At 40.1% G+C, this 18,056-nt stretch overlaps 1 protein-coding gene across 2 annotated transcripts in view; it reads left to right on the forward strand.

The window, feature by feature from the left end:
- Positions 1-3,719: 3,719 nt before the first annotated feature.
- The window catches only part of LOC113051633 (lysosomal acid phosphatase-like), a 38,106-nt gene continuing 23,769 nt past the window's right edge, over positions 3,720-18,056 (forward strand). For both annotated transcript variants that reach the window (XR_003276930.1, XM_026215541.1), the window contains exons 1-7: positions 3,720-3,856; positions 10,271-10,366; positions 10,630-10,716; positions 10,820-10,972; positions 11,166-11,264; positions 11,615-11,704; positions 12,429-12,561. Coding sequence is in view for 1 of the 2 variants with exons in the window: in XM_026215541.1 (XP_026071326.1) it covers positions 3,773-3,856; positions 10,271-10,366; positions 10,630-10,716; positions 10,820-10,972; positions 11,166-11,264; positions 11,615-11,704; positions 12,429-12,561 (742 nt within the window). In the remaining variant the exon portion in view is untranslated. The remainder of the gene's footprint in view (positions 3,857-10,270; positions 10,367-10,629; positions 10,717-10,819; positions 10,973-11,165; positions 11,265-11,614; positions 11,705-12,428; positions 12,562-18,056) is intronic.

An 18,056-nucleotide genomic window follows, 5' to 3' on the forward strand; every position in this document is an offset into this window, starting at 1 on the left:
AACCCACCTGTTAAAACCCCTGCTTGACGCATCGCTCGACACTATCCTCCAAGCAGTTTCTCCCAGAACCCTCCAATCCTACGTGACGGCTTGGAGATGTTTTAAAACATTCCATGTCTCTTATAACATGCCTTTCCCTGATTTTTCTCTTCTTTTAGTCACCTCTTTTATTTCCTACCTTAATAGCATTAAGGGCCTTCAAGTCGGGTCCATCAAAGGTTACTTGAGCGGCATCCAGTTTTTCCATACATTGATGTATTGGGCGCTCCTTCCCCTGAGATAAACAACTCCCAAACCTCCCTCCTGATCAAAGGGATTCAAAGATCCCAGCCCACCCGTCCCGACACTAGACAACCCATAATGCTAGACATTCTCACCAAATGTATTCGTGCCCTCCGCACAGGCTACCAGCCCATCAGTATCGCTCGCACACTCGACACTATGTTTAACCTAGCCCTTTTTGGTTTTCTCAGATGTTTGGAACTCGCCATCACTTCCAAATTCGACCCAAAAATCCACCCCACCATCTCAGACTTATCAGTAATAGATGGTGAATCAATCATTTGATTAAACAAAGACCGACCAAACCAAAAAAGGTAATTTCATATACATTTTTAATCTCTCATCGCCAATCCAACCATACCAGTCAATTCTGGCATATTCGCAATGGAGAAGCTCTCAGGCCAAATCTCCTCTTGAACCCCTATTCATAGACAAATCCAAAAAACCTGTGACACGTTTTTGGTTCCAGAAACACCTCAAAGCCGTTCTCCAACAGTCAGGCATTCCAGTAAAGAATTTTTCAAATCACTTATTCCGTATTGGGGCAGCAACTTCAGCAGCCCAAAAAGGCCTCTCCCAACAGCAGATCCAAGCCCTTGGGAGATGGTCCTCAGATGCTTTCAATAGCTATATCAGGACCAACCGATTCCACATTAAAAAAAACTCACCTAACCCTTATTGAATGAGAAGGGGGAGAAAAAAATGCATTTGATCTCGCAGCAAGAACTTTCCTGGTAGAGCTCTTACGTTTTCCTTTCGTCCAGTGAGCATTGGGCCTCACAACGGACGCAGTGTGAGAAAATCTCCCAGTCAAACTCTCATTTTCCTCTTTCCTGTTTCCTCTTTCTGTGCAGCGAGCATTTGGTCTCACAGTGGACGCAGCGAGAACTTTCCCGGTAGAGCACTTACTTTTCTCTTCCGTCCAGCGAGCATTGGGTCTCACATCGGACGCAGTGTGAGAAAATCTCCCGGTCAAGCTCTCATTTCCCTCTTTCCCATTTTTTCTTTCTGTCCAGCGAGCATTTGGTCTCACAGCGGACGCATTGAGAACTTTCCCGGTAGAGCACTTACTTTTTCTCTTCCGTCCAGCGAGCATTGGGTCTCAAAGCAGACGCAGTGTGAGAAAATCTCCCGGTCAAGCTCTCATTTTCCTCTTTCCTGTTTTTCTCTTTCTGTCCAGCGAGCATTGGTCTCACAGTGGAGAAAGGCAAAAAACTCGCCTGATCGGTCGCTCCAAATTAAAATTGCTCCCCGTTGCAGGCCAGCAGGGCCTGTCAGTCCAGGTACAGTGAGCCGCCATCACGGGCCCACTGGTCAAACATTCAGACCCTTTCTCAAGATGCCAGCTCGCCAAACGCGGTACTCATTTGGGGGGGTCTTTCGTTCGGTGGCTGTCCTCACAGCATCCCCCCACCACCACTTCTCCACACTTCTAGTCCTAAACCACTTACATAGGGGGGAGTACTCTGGGTTCGGGCCGAACTCTGAGCTCGGAGCCCTCCCCCCGGACAGCATGCCAAATACGCATTAAACTTTACCCCCTCAATTGTATGTAAGTGTGAACTCGTGAATACCCATTAAAATTTAGTTGAGCCAATGGGATCACTCGGGATCCTAAGTGAACCCGATTTTCGAGGTGGGAAATTTATTTTACTGTCTATGGGTGTTAAATTTAAAGTATCAAAATGGTCTCTCAAAATTTCTTCTCAGTCCTTCTGAAGTGTTCACGGCCGTGGGAAGAAAAGGCACGACAGACACAAGATCTGAGTATACCCTCACTTCAAATCTTTATTGTTATACATTGTTTATATAGGATAAAATAAAGGTGGTAAGATCTTTTTCAACCAATGAGCTATGGATTACATATGTGTTGAATATGAGCCAAAACAACAAGTTATATAAACATACATGTGTTCAGGAATTACTGGACATATAAGGAATAATACTGGCACTGAGCCTTTCAACTTTCTGCAAAGGTCAAACTAAACTCAACAACCTGGGCCTAAAAGGTCCCCCCACCAATCTTCACCAATTCACCTTTAGGTATCATCTGCACATGCAGGTATACATTGAGCTAAAGAGACATAATGGAGAGAGAAAACACAGATGGGAGGAGGGAGAAAAACATAGGACAAGGAAAGGGAGGGCAGGAGATAAAGAGAAGACAAAAACACACACACATATATATATATATATATATATATATATATAGCAAAAACAGGAAACATCTGTTAAAGGAGCGAGTAAGAAGGGAGGAGGGATTGCAACCTCACAGTAATATCTGACAGAGATCATGAAATAATCTAACAATGGGAAAATCTGTAAACTTGGGACCCGAGTCTGCGCAGTAGACAGCAAAGTGGAGCCGCTTCCCACCCACACTCCTGCAGGGTCAATCGCAAGCACACCTGTCTGCTCCAATTTCTGTCTACTTATTGCTGTACAAGATGCTTGTGTTGAAATAAGGTACGACTTAAATCTCTTCCTAAAGATCAGTAAAAAGTCAGTTTGCGCCTCAGAAACTGTAAGTCTGAGCTGTCAATCATGATGTTACACTTCCATTTTTATAGCATCACATAACTAACTTAAACCAAACTTAATTAAGAAAATGAACACTTGAACTTACATCAGTGTGATAAAATCTACATCAATTAACAAAAACCATGTTTACAAACTAAATATTTGAAGTGAAATTAAATTATTTATTTTGTCTCACGTCCCATTAGATTCTGTTGAGGGGAAGTCGTGGCCTAATGGTTGGAGATTCGGACTCATAATCCAGGTGCAAGTCTTAGGCTGCCAGGAATTGTAGGAGGGGGGAGTGAATGTACAGTGCTCTCTACACCCTCAATACCACGACTGAGGTACACTTGAGGAAGGCACCGAACCCCCAAATGGTCCCAGAGCGCCGCAGCATAAATGGCTTCCCACTGCTCCGGGTGTGTGTTCACTGCGGTATGTGTGAACTTTGGATGGGTTAAATACAGAGCATGAATTCTGAGCATTGTCACTTAAGTGGGGTTTTTGACCTATTCTTGGACCAGCACCTGCAGGCGATTGAGATACGATAGCTTCACTTTTGAGAACTAGTGCGGCACACTTGGCCTGAACCCAGAACGTTATCAGGAAGGCTATTCCAGAGTTTGGGAGCCAAATGCAAAAAAGCTCTACCTCTTTTAGTGGACTTTGCTATCCTTTACTATTATATAATGTTACCTATTTATATTATTTTACAAAATCTAAATAAACATATAAAATATATTTGCTGATGAGAATTGATGCAGGGACACATTTTTGCTTCAATTATTTAATGGTATAATCACACAATTACATCACAACATCATTTAGCAACTTGTAGCAACAAATTGACCTTCCTTTAGCAATTTCCTCTGAAAATTAGTTGGCAACACTACTGTTTGCCAGACCAGCTAGACAAAGATCATCGTTCAGTGAGGTTACTGTGCTCTGCTTTAGCTGCTCGCCCACAAGTATGGAGTCCTGTTTTCTGGCCATCTCTTTCCTTTTTGCTTTCGGTCTTTCCAGTGGAGAAAGGACGCTGAAGTTTGTCACTGTGGTGAGCACTATAATGTATAATCTGTCTGTTTGACAGAACCTTTTGTCCTAAAAGTTCCTAAAATGACACATTCTGGCTTCCCATATTCTGTTCATATTTTTATGCATTAGAACTCTGCGTTTTTGTGTAAATATAAACTGTTGTTTGTGTCTTTTAATTTTTTTCCACCCTCAATGCTTTGCATTCATAAAGTTGTCTTCTGTCGATGGCTGTCTAGTTTGAAACGGTATCAAACAGTAACGACGTGTAAGTGGTAATATCTGCTGACCTGAGTAACCATTGTTTGCTACCAACTTTGTTTTTAGCTTGCAACTTGTTTTTGATGAAAACTTTGGTTATTAGATATTAGAATAAACCTCCCTGTTCCCTTCAAACCAATGAAATGTCTTGATATAAGCGTATGTCCAAGTAAATTCTATTTGCTTTGTTTGTTTTGGATGTATAGATTGGAAAAGTTTTGCATATGCATTTATAAGGACGTTCTCAGATTGACTGATATAAAGTTTGTTTGACGGTATTAGACAGATACTCACAGGAAAAAATAAATTCCTATGAGTATAATTGTATAAAAATCTGAAAGCATTAGAATGTAGAACTGAACACACATCACAGTTTATTTGGATTAATCATCCACGATAAGTTGCAGTGCATAAAGGCTCGAACAGTGGTGAACTAGTGCTTAGGCCAGTTAGTGACCGTCTGCAAAGTAAATGAAAATGATAAAACTTATTTTTAAGTTTTAAGTTTGAATTTAAATAAAAAATACTGTAATTGTGATTATTATTATTATTATTACTATTAATAAAGACATTAATAAAAGAATAACAATATAAAAAATCATTATCATTCCATTAGCCAGTGGTTATGCAGTAGGCTGATTCCAGGTCTTTGTGAGAAATCTTTATTGTTTGTTATATTTACAGACACCAAAATGACACCAAAAAAGTACACGCTATTGAAATGAAAACCAATAAATAAATTAATTTAAAAATATATACACTCTTATTTATCAACCTCATAGTGTGTTTCTTGTTATTTTTTTATATTAGTTTTAGTCACAGAACTATAGCAGAAAACATGCTATTGAAATTCAACAATTAAAAAAAGTGTTGTTTTGCAGTTGTATTGACTTGAGCTTGAAAATCTAAATTTAAATAAATTAATTCATAAAAAACACAGTTTTATTACACAACTTCAGTGGGCGTGTCTTGTTACAGATTAGACAATCATTTTGATGTTGGTTTTCAGAGGCGGACAAAGTACACAACTCTATTACTTGAGTCAAAGTACAGATACTGCTGGTCAAATATTACTTCATTACAAGTAAATGTTGTAAAGACAGATTTTTACTTAAGTAAAAGTATAGAAGTACTTGCTTTTAAAAGTACTTGAAGGAAATTTACTTTTGGTACTTGTTTAGTTTTTTTGTCAATGCACTTTATTATTGTTGTTGTATGTAATACTTGCAATACCTTTGAAGTAACTTACAATACATTACACCTACTGAATACACAGACTAGCTTGTAGTATATTTGTATATTTGTAATAAAAAGCTTTAGAAGTTTTACATTTAAAAATAAAACACCCCTACCCAACCCCAAAAAAGCAGGATGGTAGTTATCTCACACAGCTCTGATAGTGAGTGCACACATATATTTGTAGCTGTTCATCTACATTTGAAAAGAGTGGACAGTGAAATTGCTGTAAATACAGAGTGATAAGAAAAAAAAAAAAAATCAAACCTGCTTAAAAACCCAGCAACACAACTGTAGCTGTATAACTTTACAACCACAACACTGCTGCTTAAAAACCCAGCAACACAACTGTAGCTGTATAACTTTGCAACCACAACACTACTTCAAAAAAAAAAAAAAAACATTGCGAAACAGCAATTCGACAAAAAAAAAAAAAAAAAAAATGGCCAATGTTAAAAAAAATGCTGGGAAATCACTTCATGTAGCCGTACAAGAGTGATTACTGATTAACTGTCTGAAAAAAATTGAAAGTCACTGTTCAGAGAAGAAAAAAATCACATTTCAAACCTGCTACGTAACGACTTGATTGAAATGTAGTGGAGTGAAAAGTACAATATTTGTCTTTCAAATGTAGTGAAAAAATAATACTCAAGTAAAGTGCATATATTCAAAAAGTGTACTTAAGTACAATACTCAAGTAAATGTACTCCGCATCTGGGGTCTCATTTATATAACTCTACGTAGATTTCATCCTGAAAGTGTACGTATACAGGCATAAAAGCTAGAACCTGAGCAAAAATACCTTTATAAATCTTAGTCAGACGAAGAATGTGCGCACGTATATCTCCACCTGGACTCCTCCCCGAAATCACCATATATGGAGCTTACAACGCCTAGTTTTATTATGCATAACCTCATCTGCTTATCATTTCTATGCATATTCCCCACCAATGCAACACGATATTTAGCACTGTTAAAATGGGGAGGGGGGTGGGGTACAATGGTGCTTCATGTATTCACAGTTACTTACAGTGTTAAAGAAATGGATTCTCATGCTCAACATGGCCAAAGTTTTTAAAAATAATTTAGAAGAATGACTGAGAATTTCTGCCGAAAATCTTTTTTCCGGGTTGGTACAAGTTTCTGCCGGACTTCTGCCGGAGTCCAACATGCACCGGGAACAGGTCTGACTTACTGGCGGCAATGCGAACCAAGCTCTTGCTCCGGTCGTACAGGGACCGAACAGCCCAAAGTAGGGGGCCGCCGACCCCATACTCCCAGAGCACCCTCCACAGGATGTCGCGAGGAACACGGTCGAATGCCTTCTCCAAATCCACAAAACACATGTGGACTGGTTGGGCAAACTCCCATGAACCCTCCAGCACCCTGGAAAGGGTGTAGAGCTGGTCCTGTGTTCCACGACCGGGACGAAAACCACACTGTTCCTCCTGAATCCAAGGTTCCACTATCGAACGAATTCTCCTCTCTAGTACCCTGGCATAGACTTTCTCGGGGAGGCTGAGAAGTGTGATCCCCCTATAGTTGGAACACACTCTCCGGTCCCCCTTCTTGAAAAGAGGGACCACCACCCCTGTCTGCCAGTCCAGAGGTACTGTCCCCAACCGCCATGCAATGTTGCAGAGGCGTGTCAGCCAAGACAGCCCCAAAACATCCAGAGACTTGAGGTACTAGGGGCGGATCTCATCCACCCCAGGTGCCTTGCCACCGAGGAGCTTTTTAACTACCTCGGTGACTTCAGCCCGGGTGATGGACGAGTGCCCCTCCGAGTCTCCAGCCACTGCTTCCTCAACGGAACACAAGTCGTGGGATTGAGGAGATCCTCAAAGTATTCCTTCCACCGCCCGACGATATCCCCAGTTGAGGTCAACAGGTGCCTATCTCTACTGTAAACAGTGTTGGTAGGGCACTGCTTCCCCCTCCTGAGGCGTCGAACAGTTTGCGTGAATTTCTTCAAGGCCAACCGATAGTCTTTCTCTATGGCCTCACCGAACTCCTCCCAGGCACGATTTTTTGCCTCCACGACTACTCGGCTGCAGTACGCTTGGCCTGCCGGTACCTGTCAGCTGCCTGTCAGACAAGCCATCCAGGCCCAATAGAACTCCTTCTTCAGCTTGACAGCATCCCTTGCTTCCATTGTCCACCACCGGGATTGGGGATTGCTGCCTCGACAGGCACCGGAGACCTTACGGCCACAGCTCCGAGCAGCCGCAGCGACAATGGAGGTGGAGAACATGGTCCACTCGGACTCAATATCCCAAGACTCCCTCGGGATCAGGTCGAAGCTCTGCCAGAGGTGGGAGTTGAAGATCTCTCTGACAGGGGGCTCGGCCAAACGTTCCCAACAGACCCTCACAGTACGTTTGGGTCTGCCGAGTCTGTCCAGCTTCCTCCCCCACCATCGGATACAACTCACCACTGTGGGAGATTTTTATTAATAAGATTTTAATCAATCAAGAATAATCAATGTGGATCTAGCCATTTTTGTTGCTAGTTGTTTTTCCATTATAATCCTATAGGTAAAGGATAGAAAGGAATATGCCTACGTGCTGGAATGTTCAGAACTGATGAGAAAAATATGGTCAGACATACAGAAAGGGCCTTTCTTTATACCAAAACAAGTAGGGGTCTCTTCTCCCTAGGGAGGAATCAAAATTGCAAGCATAAGGAAAAGTCTGACTATTTGGAAACGCCCTGTATAGGGTATATAATGAGATGCTACCTAGCATTCGGGAGATCTTCTCACAAAGAGGATCTCGGCTTTGTTTCTCTCCGAAATAAAGTCTATCTTCTGGAAACAAAACCCAGAGACTGTGTGATTCCTCAGATCCATGGCAGAAAAAAATACACTACACCTCTAGGTGGTAATCAGTTGACAGCTCCGCCCCTCTCTTCACCCGAGTGTCCAAGACTTATGGCCGATTTATATAGTTATTTAGATTATTTTGTGCAGCCTATGTAGTTAATTAGCATAGTTGTTAGTGTAACGTTAGTATTGTTAAAAGCATAGTTAGTTAGTAGCATAGTATTGCAGTTAGGATAGCTTCAAGTTAGCATAGATTTATCTGTATTTAGTGCAGTGGTCAGGATGGTACGTAGGTGTAGTGTTGCTGGTTGCAACAGCACTGCTGGACTGCAAAGTTTTCCAACAGACTTGAAAATTAGGCGCCACTACGGTTGCATGCACTCGGCCTGGAAGACCGCGAGTTCCCGCCTAGCATCGTTGGATGCCGATCGCGATGCGGGAGATAAGACTGCCATTTGAGCCAGCACTTTTCAAATATTGCCAGTGGGTGGAGTCAGGCTCTGACCAGGGGTTTAGTTACACTTTAAGTCATGATGTTAGGACTGCTGGTTCCAGGTCCAAGCCTCTACTCATTTCACTTGAGAATACTCAGGAGCATTTATTAACACTATTTCATTAATATTACGTATTTAAGATAATTGTAATTTGCTGTGCACACTACAGTCTCCGTGCTCACAGTGTCTCAGACACTAATATTTTAGCTGAATAAGTTTGTTGTTTTTGTGAGGGTGTCTGGCAGAGCATTAGGTCCCAGAAGTGGTGAAGGATGATGTCAGACATAACATACAGATATTCTTAATGGAAAGCTTGTATGGACAACAGCGTTGTTTTCCAAAACAATATCAAATTGATAGGGGAATATTTATGCCATCTACATCAGAGGGAACTTGTTGCTTTGGCAAGAGGCAGGCAGTACTGAAACACCGTCTGAGCTGTTATAGTACACCCCCAAAACAAATTCAAGACATTTTAAAAGAGCATAATAGGACCCCTTTAACCACTCCTATCCAACCAGATATTGAAGTTAGAAATCCCTGTATCATGACCACTAATTAACATACTTTGTCAGTAAGATACTGTAAAAGTGGGTTTTGTTCAAAGTTGCTGTGATCCATCCACATAGATCTTTGATTTGAATATTTTTTGGTAACTAAATATTGCCCGCTAAAAAGTAACTAGTAACTTGTACTCTGAGTATTTTTTGAGAGGAGTACTTTTTACTTTTACTTAAGTACTGTTTTGACAGCAGTACTTTTACTTGTAATTGAGTATTTTTTCATCAATGTAACAGTACTTGTACTCAAGTCCACTTGTATATCAAGTCCACTTTACAGGGCACTTATTACGGTCGAATAAGAAGAAACGCTTGAATGCTGCTGCCTGAAAAAGAGACTGAAGTAAAAGTGTCTAATGTCACTATCTGGTGAAAGAACTGGCGGATCTCCACCAAATTCGGGAGATCCATTCAGCTCAAGGAGCACTCTCAAACACCACACTCTGCTCATCGGCATGATTGGCTAGATAGGTTAACCTCCCCGTACCTCCCGAACCCCTTGGCCTTATGATGCGGTTATGGTCTCATTCGACAGAGGGCTTCAAGTCTTACACTCAGTTCACATTACAGAGGTTTCCTTAAGATGAAGGGGTCCCCCAAATTTGGTGAGGATTTGCCGTGCTTCAGTGGTATACCATAGACTACACTAAGCTTTAAAACTTTTCATCCAGGTCACCAGTAGCAAACAATCGAGAACCCTCTGCTGGAAAAAAATATAAATAATTACACCATTTCAAGCATCTTATCTGCGTTATATGTTGTGTAAAAAATATATTATAATATCGGCAGCACATCCGCCAATGATGATATGTCAGAGACGAAATGGTCAAAAATATCAGCTAAACGATATGTTGGTAAGGCTCTAATTGAAGCAAGTCTGATTTCTGTTAAAGACAGATAAAGATAAGGAGATAAACTAAATTTGCTCATCCAATTAGAATGTGTTTACAGACAACTGTGTGGCCTGTATCCAAGTGTCAGGATGTGCACATGACAAGTTGGTTTTGCTCCTGAACACACACCTAAATCCCCAATACTTATATGACCTTTTTCTCTGCCAGCTTTATCGTCATGGTGACAGATCTCCAGTCATGGCATATCCAGCTGATCCCTATAAGGAGAGTGACTGGCCCCAGGGTTTTGGACAGCTCTCTCGGGTACAGTATGCAAACACACACACACACACACACACACTCACACACTCACACACATGCCTTATGCTATTTGTTTTAACTGGTTAGTCATCATCTCACATTCAGATGATTCCTCACAAAAACAATTTATTTCTTAATGTGTCCAACTATTTAAGTTAGTGCTAAATTACTGAATGCACCTTTAAGGACTTAATACAATTCTTTTTGTATAAGATTTAGTAGGAGGCTGTTTTTATTACTTCAACTCAATCTTCTGATCACTCCAGGAGGGAATGAAGCAACACTTCGAACTGGGTCAGTTTTTAAAGAAACGCTACACGGGATTCCTGAGTGAGAGCTATGACCGGCATGAGGTTACTGTCTCTCTAAATTATTGTTCAAATATGTTCAATAAACTTTAAAAGATTTATCTGACTTATGTGTTTACATAAAAGTAATCCTGTCTTTGTGCCATAGATATTTATCAGAAGTACAGACGCCGATCGGACTCTAATGAGTGCAGAAGCAAACCTGGCTGGCATGTTCCCACCTAATGGTTCTGAGATGTTTAATCCAGATTTGAAATGGCAACCAATACCTGTCCACACTGTCCCAGAGGACCAAGATAAGGTAATACATCACAATGAAGTTCTCACTTTACTTTTCAATTTTTTTTTGCACACTGAAACTTGGCCCTGACCTCTCTTCAGTGATGAAGTCAAATCTGCACAGAAGCAGCATCAATAAGTGTCTCTGTATGTTTAAAATCAGTTTCCATTGCTACACAATCTGCTTTCAGTGTGTTTTTCTTTTTTCTTTTCAGCTGCTCTCCTTCCCTCTGAAAGACTGTCCACGTTACTCACAGTTAAGGAATGAGACTGAAAAAACAAACATTTTTCTTAACATGACTGAAACCTACAAGGTGAGTCCACCATGTGAAAATTACAATTAATAATTAAACTAATAACATTGTTACCTTAGATTTTAAAAAGTATAATGAATCCCTACATCCTTGTTTTGTTTGGGTAAATATCATGTAAATGGATCAAATGTAAATCGTTTTGTTGATTTTGTGAATATGTATTGTCAGATGGCAGAAAACTTATGCTCCTCAGTCAAAGTATTTACAGTTTTAGTGCAATTTTTTCATTATATATTTTAAATCTTGCTCCCTGTTTTTACAATGTAACTTACAATGTTAGCATGTGTATCTTGAAAAAAAACCCCACTAGATTATGATCATTCATTGTGATGTCATTATGTTTTATGCAGGGCTTTTTGGAGATGGTGAGAAATAGAACAGGACTGGAGAAACCCAACATTGGAAATATTTGGAGTTTGTATGACACATTGTTCTGTGAGGTGAGTTTCACCTGGTATTTATGCGCACACATGCACTCATGGCTATATCTAGGATTAAAAAACTCAGTCAATCTCACTTGCTAAGTATCGTCTATAGGAATGAATGAATGATATATTGAACTTTTTTTTTTTTTACTCACTCACTATCAAGTGCAGATTTAGGACTCCAGAAGAACAAATTGCATTTATTTCCTCCATAGAATAATTTATTTTAAATGATAATCATTAAAGACCTACTGTGAGCTACAAAGTTTCCTGCCTACACTCTCAAAATATTTTAATATTTGTGTGTGTATGAGTGTGTGTGTATATATATATATATATATATATATATATATATATATATATATATATATATATATATATATATATATCCATTACTGTTTTATTTGATTGTTATTAGGCATTTAAAAATATCAGAGGAGGCTCGTATTTATACAAACACATTTACTTGGGAGTCATGACAGTCGTTCACAAGTTTGATGGCTTGTGGGTAAAACAATTCCCCCGTCTGTGTGGACACATTCATGATATTATGAGGCTTTGCGGTAAATGTCTTGCAATAATGGCCATACCACAAACTGAATCACCATTACTTAATTTTATATCAGACTGATCTCATGCTCAGAATAAATTAAATCCTAATGCTCAGACAGACACCATGAACTGTGTCAGATCAGAAAATCTTCTCTCTCCACCTCTTCTCGTTATTCTCCTTCCCCAGGCAAAGCATGGGATGCGACCACCTGATTGGGTTACTCCAAGTGTGATGGAGACGCTAAAGGTCTTAAACAACTTTGGTTATCAGATTTTGTTTGGAGTCTACAAGAAAAAAGAGAAGTGCAGACTTCAGGGAGGTGAGAGCTTTTTCTTTTCAAATTAATTTCAAATAAACCTACAATTATGCAAATTAATATATGTAGCGGCCCCTCGGATATATTGATCAAGATGCAGAGAGTTTCAAATGGGTGTCAATTTATTTCTTCCTCTCAATGAGCACCATGCACAATGAACACCATGAAAACTACAGAATAAACAGAAATACAAATTTCTTCTATGTAGTTTCACAAATAATTTGCACATAAATCATGTACACATATTAATCATGTTTACACCCAATACAAATTATTTTAACAAATGACCAATATGAAATGTGTTTTTATTTAAAGGGGGGGTGAAATGCTATTTCATGCATACTGAGTTTTTTACACTGTAAAAGAGTTGGATTCCCATGCTAAACATGGACAAAGTTTCAAAAATTAAGTTGTACGTTTGAAGGAGTATTTTTGTTCCCAAAATACTTCTTCCGGTTTGTCTCAAGTTTCGGAAAGTTTTTTTCGAGTATGGCTCTGTGTGACGTTAGATGGAGCGGAATTTCCTTATATGGGTCCTGAGGCACTTCTGCCGGAAGAGCGCGCGCTCCCGTATAGCAGAGCACTGAGAGCACAACAGGCATTCACTGATCAGAGCGATTCACTGATCAGAGCGAGAGCGTCGCGAAAAGTCACAAAAGAAGTGTGTTTTTGGTTGCCAGGGCAAGACAACCCTGCACAGATTACCAAAAAAAAAAAAACAGCATTAAGGGACCAGTGGATGGAGTTTATTTTTACAGAGCATCAACGGAGTTGTGCAAGTGTTTTTGTTTGTTCCCTGCATTTTGAAGATGCTGGTTCACAAGGCCCAGTTTGACGACGGATTTGCATATCGTTTATTTCTTAAGGATGATGCAATCCCAAGGAAAAAGGGTCACGATCGTGTGTTGGAACCGCAGGCAGTGAGTAAAACTGCTTCAAATATCTCTGCCTCCTTGTTAGTGCGTCACCTCCCATGCCGGAGACCCGGGTTCGAGCCCCGCTCGGAGCAAGTCGTTGCTGCTGCTTTTGTTCAGTTTCAGCCTCTGGATCTGATTCTGGATCATAAATAAACGACTGAATCTGACTGTAAGCAATGGTTTGTTTTGGATGATGGTTTTCCCCTCACGGTAATGTCACAGCTTCCACATGCTCTCAACGCAAAAGCCTATTCGCGCTCGTGATTCTTTAGCTCCGCCTACACGTCACGCCTCCAGCCGGTTGGGTTTTTCCGGGAAAAATCGGTACAGACTATCTTTCTCTTATGAATATAATAAAACTAAAGACTTTTTGGAGTTATGAAGGATGCAGTACTACTCTGTATGTACTCAAGATTAACATTATATTGAGTGAAAACGAGCATTTCACCCCCCCTTTAACTCCTGTGACTCAGTGAGCAGTTTCTTGGCTTCCTCGACTGTTGGAACACTGACTGACAATGACTGTCATTAACATAAAAGGTTTTCTCTATGAATGTTGATGCTAGTGGATAGGTAACTTAGTGTTGGCGTGCCAGATGTTTCAAGCCAAAGTTGGCACATCCTGGAGACGAGGCGGCTCCAAAGAGATGAACCGGCACCCTGTAGTCCTGTGGTACCTTCTCTAAATCTCCACCTTTCCACCAGAGGAATTTCAGATAATTCCGGTATTCAGGAGTGACAGAGAACTGATAAAACATTCTTTCGATATCAAAGATGAAGCATCTCATAATGGAACTGTATGAAATTAACATCGTTCTGGGACACAGATTTATCTTCATAAGTTCTCTCTGTGAAGTCTGATTCTAGGGGTTTTAGAACATCTGTCGTCAATGGAATTGGCAGTTCTTTTACTGTGAGACGATGCACAGAGCTCTGACTTCCTTGTCTGTCTAGGTGAGGATTTGATGAGCCTATGATACTCCATCCTAGTTTTTATCTCTGTGCAAACGGTTGATTTTTGTCCCCAATGATAATCTCAAGAGGAGTTAATGCTGCTGGACAGTCATATCTTCTTCTAAGACAAACGTTGAGTCACTCTGTGTGTCCAGTATTGCGTACGTAAGTACTTCTCTGTGTGGCTCTTGTATTGAAGACACAAGGACTGGGACGATACTTGAGGTAGCTGAAAAACTTTGTGTTGATGCATGAGATACGACATTGTGAGTTTCCAAGCTTGCATGGTTTTCTGTGGAAGTGGAGCTATTCGTTGTTGTTTCCACAGGTCTTTGTTTCCTGTCATCGTGCGAGCAGGTTGGGTGACGACGGTTGCATATGTTGCATGTGTGTCGTCTCTGGCAATCTTTGGTCATGTGACCCTTCCTCAAGCACCCAAAGCAGAGCCGATTTTCACAGATGAATGCCTTTTTATCTTCACTACTCTTTGCTGTGAAGGTGGGACACTTGGTGATGTTATGAGCTTCACTTTTAAAGATGAAGCAAGGTGATTTTGGTTTACTGCCATTTGTTTCTTGTTTCTCCTGAGCGAAACTCTTTGTTTGTGTATTTGTGTTGAGAGCTTTGGCTTTCTTTGGTGATCTTTCATTTGTGGCCCTGAAGTTCATCAACAATGTAGAAACAATAGGGTTACAGGCTATCCGTGCATCTTTGCTCAGGAAATTTATGAAGCATGCAAGATCTAGATAGCTTCCGGATGTGTCAAGTTCCTCCACAACAACTCGACTCCACTTGCGCACGATACATTCTCGTAGTTTTTCTGAGCAACTTGTGATTTTCCTCACAATTGTTAAGGATAGCTAGTCCTTTGACGTGGGGCATCGCCTCAATGCAGCCTTGGAGGAAGTCAGCAAACTATTGTAGTGCTAGTGGATATTGTAGTGCTACCGCGCCTACATTGGAAATAACGAAAATGAGTGCGCAAAAGAAGTGACATGTGAACGGCCCCTTAACCTGCTGGAAGTAGCCATCAGAAGATGGGTGCACATTAAAATTCTTAATTTTACCATGGTTGCTGCACAACCGGTTTGAAGTTCTGCGTGACTGCCGCTAGAGGGAGAAATGCGACAATCATGTCCTAATGTCATGTGCAGTGGAAAGGGGGCTTTTGGCTTTACATCGCATGTGATCTACTCGTACAGTGTGAGTTGGTACCTTTCCAAAATCGCACTGAAATCGCACAGTGTTCGTTCGGCTTAAGGCATTACTAATCAATTTTCAGTAATATTTTTTTGCGGTACATGTTCAGTAACGCTTGTGTTACAATACACTTTCAGCACAAAATGTTATTTAGTTTTATTTCTCTTTCTATCCACGTTTTTTTCCTGACGTAAAAATGGGCACCGCCATTTGTAAATTAAATGGGTTAAGCTTCCGGTCTCATTTGCATCCAGCTATTTTTAGCTGTACAAACCAGTTCGATATTGACAATTGATGTGTCCTATAATATTATTTTAATCTGTTATCTTAATAAAGAACACTGGTTTGTAATTCAAACGGTTTTATTGTTTACTGCACCTTGTTAGTCTCCTCGTTATTTACCTATGGCTGCGAATTAAACGGAAGTCTCACCCATAGGCTTACTTCCGCATTGAGCAAAAGGTGGATAGGTATGTTCAAAGTAGTGATGGGAAGTTCGGATCATTTTACCGACTCGGACTTTTGAGTCTCGTTCAGCAAAATGAAGGAATCTTTTTTCGAGTCATTTCGTTCATTTTAGCAAAATGTTATTAAAATATTAAGTGCTACCTCCCCAACACATCTAGTACTTCTGCAAACGTTGATCACACAACAAACAATACAAAAATAAAATGCTATAAGATACAGAAAAAAATATTCATTCTTTACCTGGGTCTTCAGTCTGTGATTAGCTCATCTCACCTCTTACCTGACAAGAAGTCTTCGGGTTTAAGTCATTCCTTAATAACGTGACAGCCCCATACGCAAAACCAACGCGGTCTTGAGCCGGAAAGAGAATTGATTAGTTAATCTCATGAGTCTTTCGGGTCTCGGGTCGAGTTTGACTCGTTCCTTAATCACGTGACAGCCCCATACGCAAAACTAACGCAGTCTTGAGCCGGAAAGAGAATTGATTAGTTCATCTCATGAGTCTTTCGGGTCTCGGGTCAAGTTTGACTCGTTCCTTAATCACGTGACAGCCCCATACGCAAAACTAACGCAGTCTTGAGCCGGAAAGAGAATTGATTAGTTCATCTCATGAGTCTTTCCGGGTCTCGGGTCGAGTTTGACTCGTTCCTTAATCACGTGACAGCCCCATACGCAAAACTAACGCAGTCTTGAGCCAGAAAGAGAATTGATTAGTTCATCTCATGAGTCTTTCGGGTCTCGGGTCGAGTTTGACTCGTTCCTTAATCACGTGACAGCCCCATACGCAAAACTAACGCAGTCTTGAGCCGGAAAGAGAATTGATTAGTTCATCTCATGAGTCTTTCGGGTCTCGGGTGTCGGGTCGAGTTTGACTCGTTCCTTAATCACGTGACAGACCCATGCGCCATTTCTGACATTTCTGTCACTGTGTTTTTGTTACTGTTTGTTGAGGATCTATGGTTTGTTATTATTTTATAAATAAATAAAACTCTGTTACAAATAACATATTGATTAATTTGTCTTCTTGACTGTCTATCGGTAAATAAACACTAGGCTATATAATAATATAATAATCCAAGTTTACAATAAAAAGTATTTATAGACTAGTTTGTTCATTTTTACTCCAATTTTGAGTTTGCTGGTATAATAATTGCTTTTCCTAGGCAGACTTGACATATTGGTATAATTTATGTATAAGAAGATTTCTCAAAAAAGGACATAATGACATACATTAAAAGCAAATAACATTTTGAATTTGAATTATTAATGTTAGTTTAAGACATTAAGGTTATGATAACTTCAGCTTTACTAGTTTTAACCCAGCTCAGAGTGAGGAGTTTCAGATCCTGGTGCACTGCCAGTGAAGGGGCCATGTTTTGGGAAGACTTTGACGAGAGGGTAGCAAGTTTGAGGCCTTCTGCTACCTCTTCTAAGACCTCAGATGCTATGATGGAGATGCGGGCCAACCTTGCAGAGCCACTCTGCCTGGTGGAGGAGATGTTCACCAGTATACAAAAGCCTTTCTGAAGTCACAAAGACAAGACTTTGCATTGTGTCCACATCCGTGCCATCTGAATTTTTTTTTCTAAAACTGGGCAGATTATCTCAGATAGAAGAACTCAAAGACTCAGCCCATCCACGGTCAGGGAGCTTGTTTTTTTTTTTTATTAAAATGCAAACATGAATAAAAAGCAAGTCCTAAAAATATAGCCACAGTGTGTTTTTTATTTTAAAGCTTATTTATTTTTATTTATTTAGAAAAAGACTAGCTTGTTGTGCAATATTTTTGTTGTGGTGATTTTAAAGGTAATTTGTTATTGTTATAAGGCTCCGTAGCTTTAGTATCTCTTAATTTTCATTTATTTTTTATTCAAATGGTTTAAAATTATTTTGGGAATAGTTATCCTCTTTGATATAAAGTTTTATATTGGCACATAAGTGTTATTTATTTTAAAACGC

Source organism: Carassius auratus, chromosome 32, assembly GCF_003368295.1.
Source record: "Carassius auratus strain Wakin chromosome 32, ASM336829v1, whole genome shotgun sequence".
NCBI lineage: Eukaryota > Metazoa > Chordata > Actinopteri > Cypriniformes > Cyprinidae > Carassius > Carassius auratus.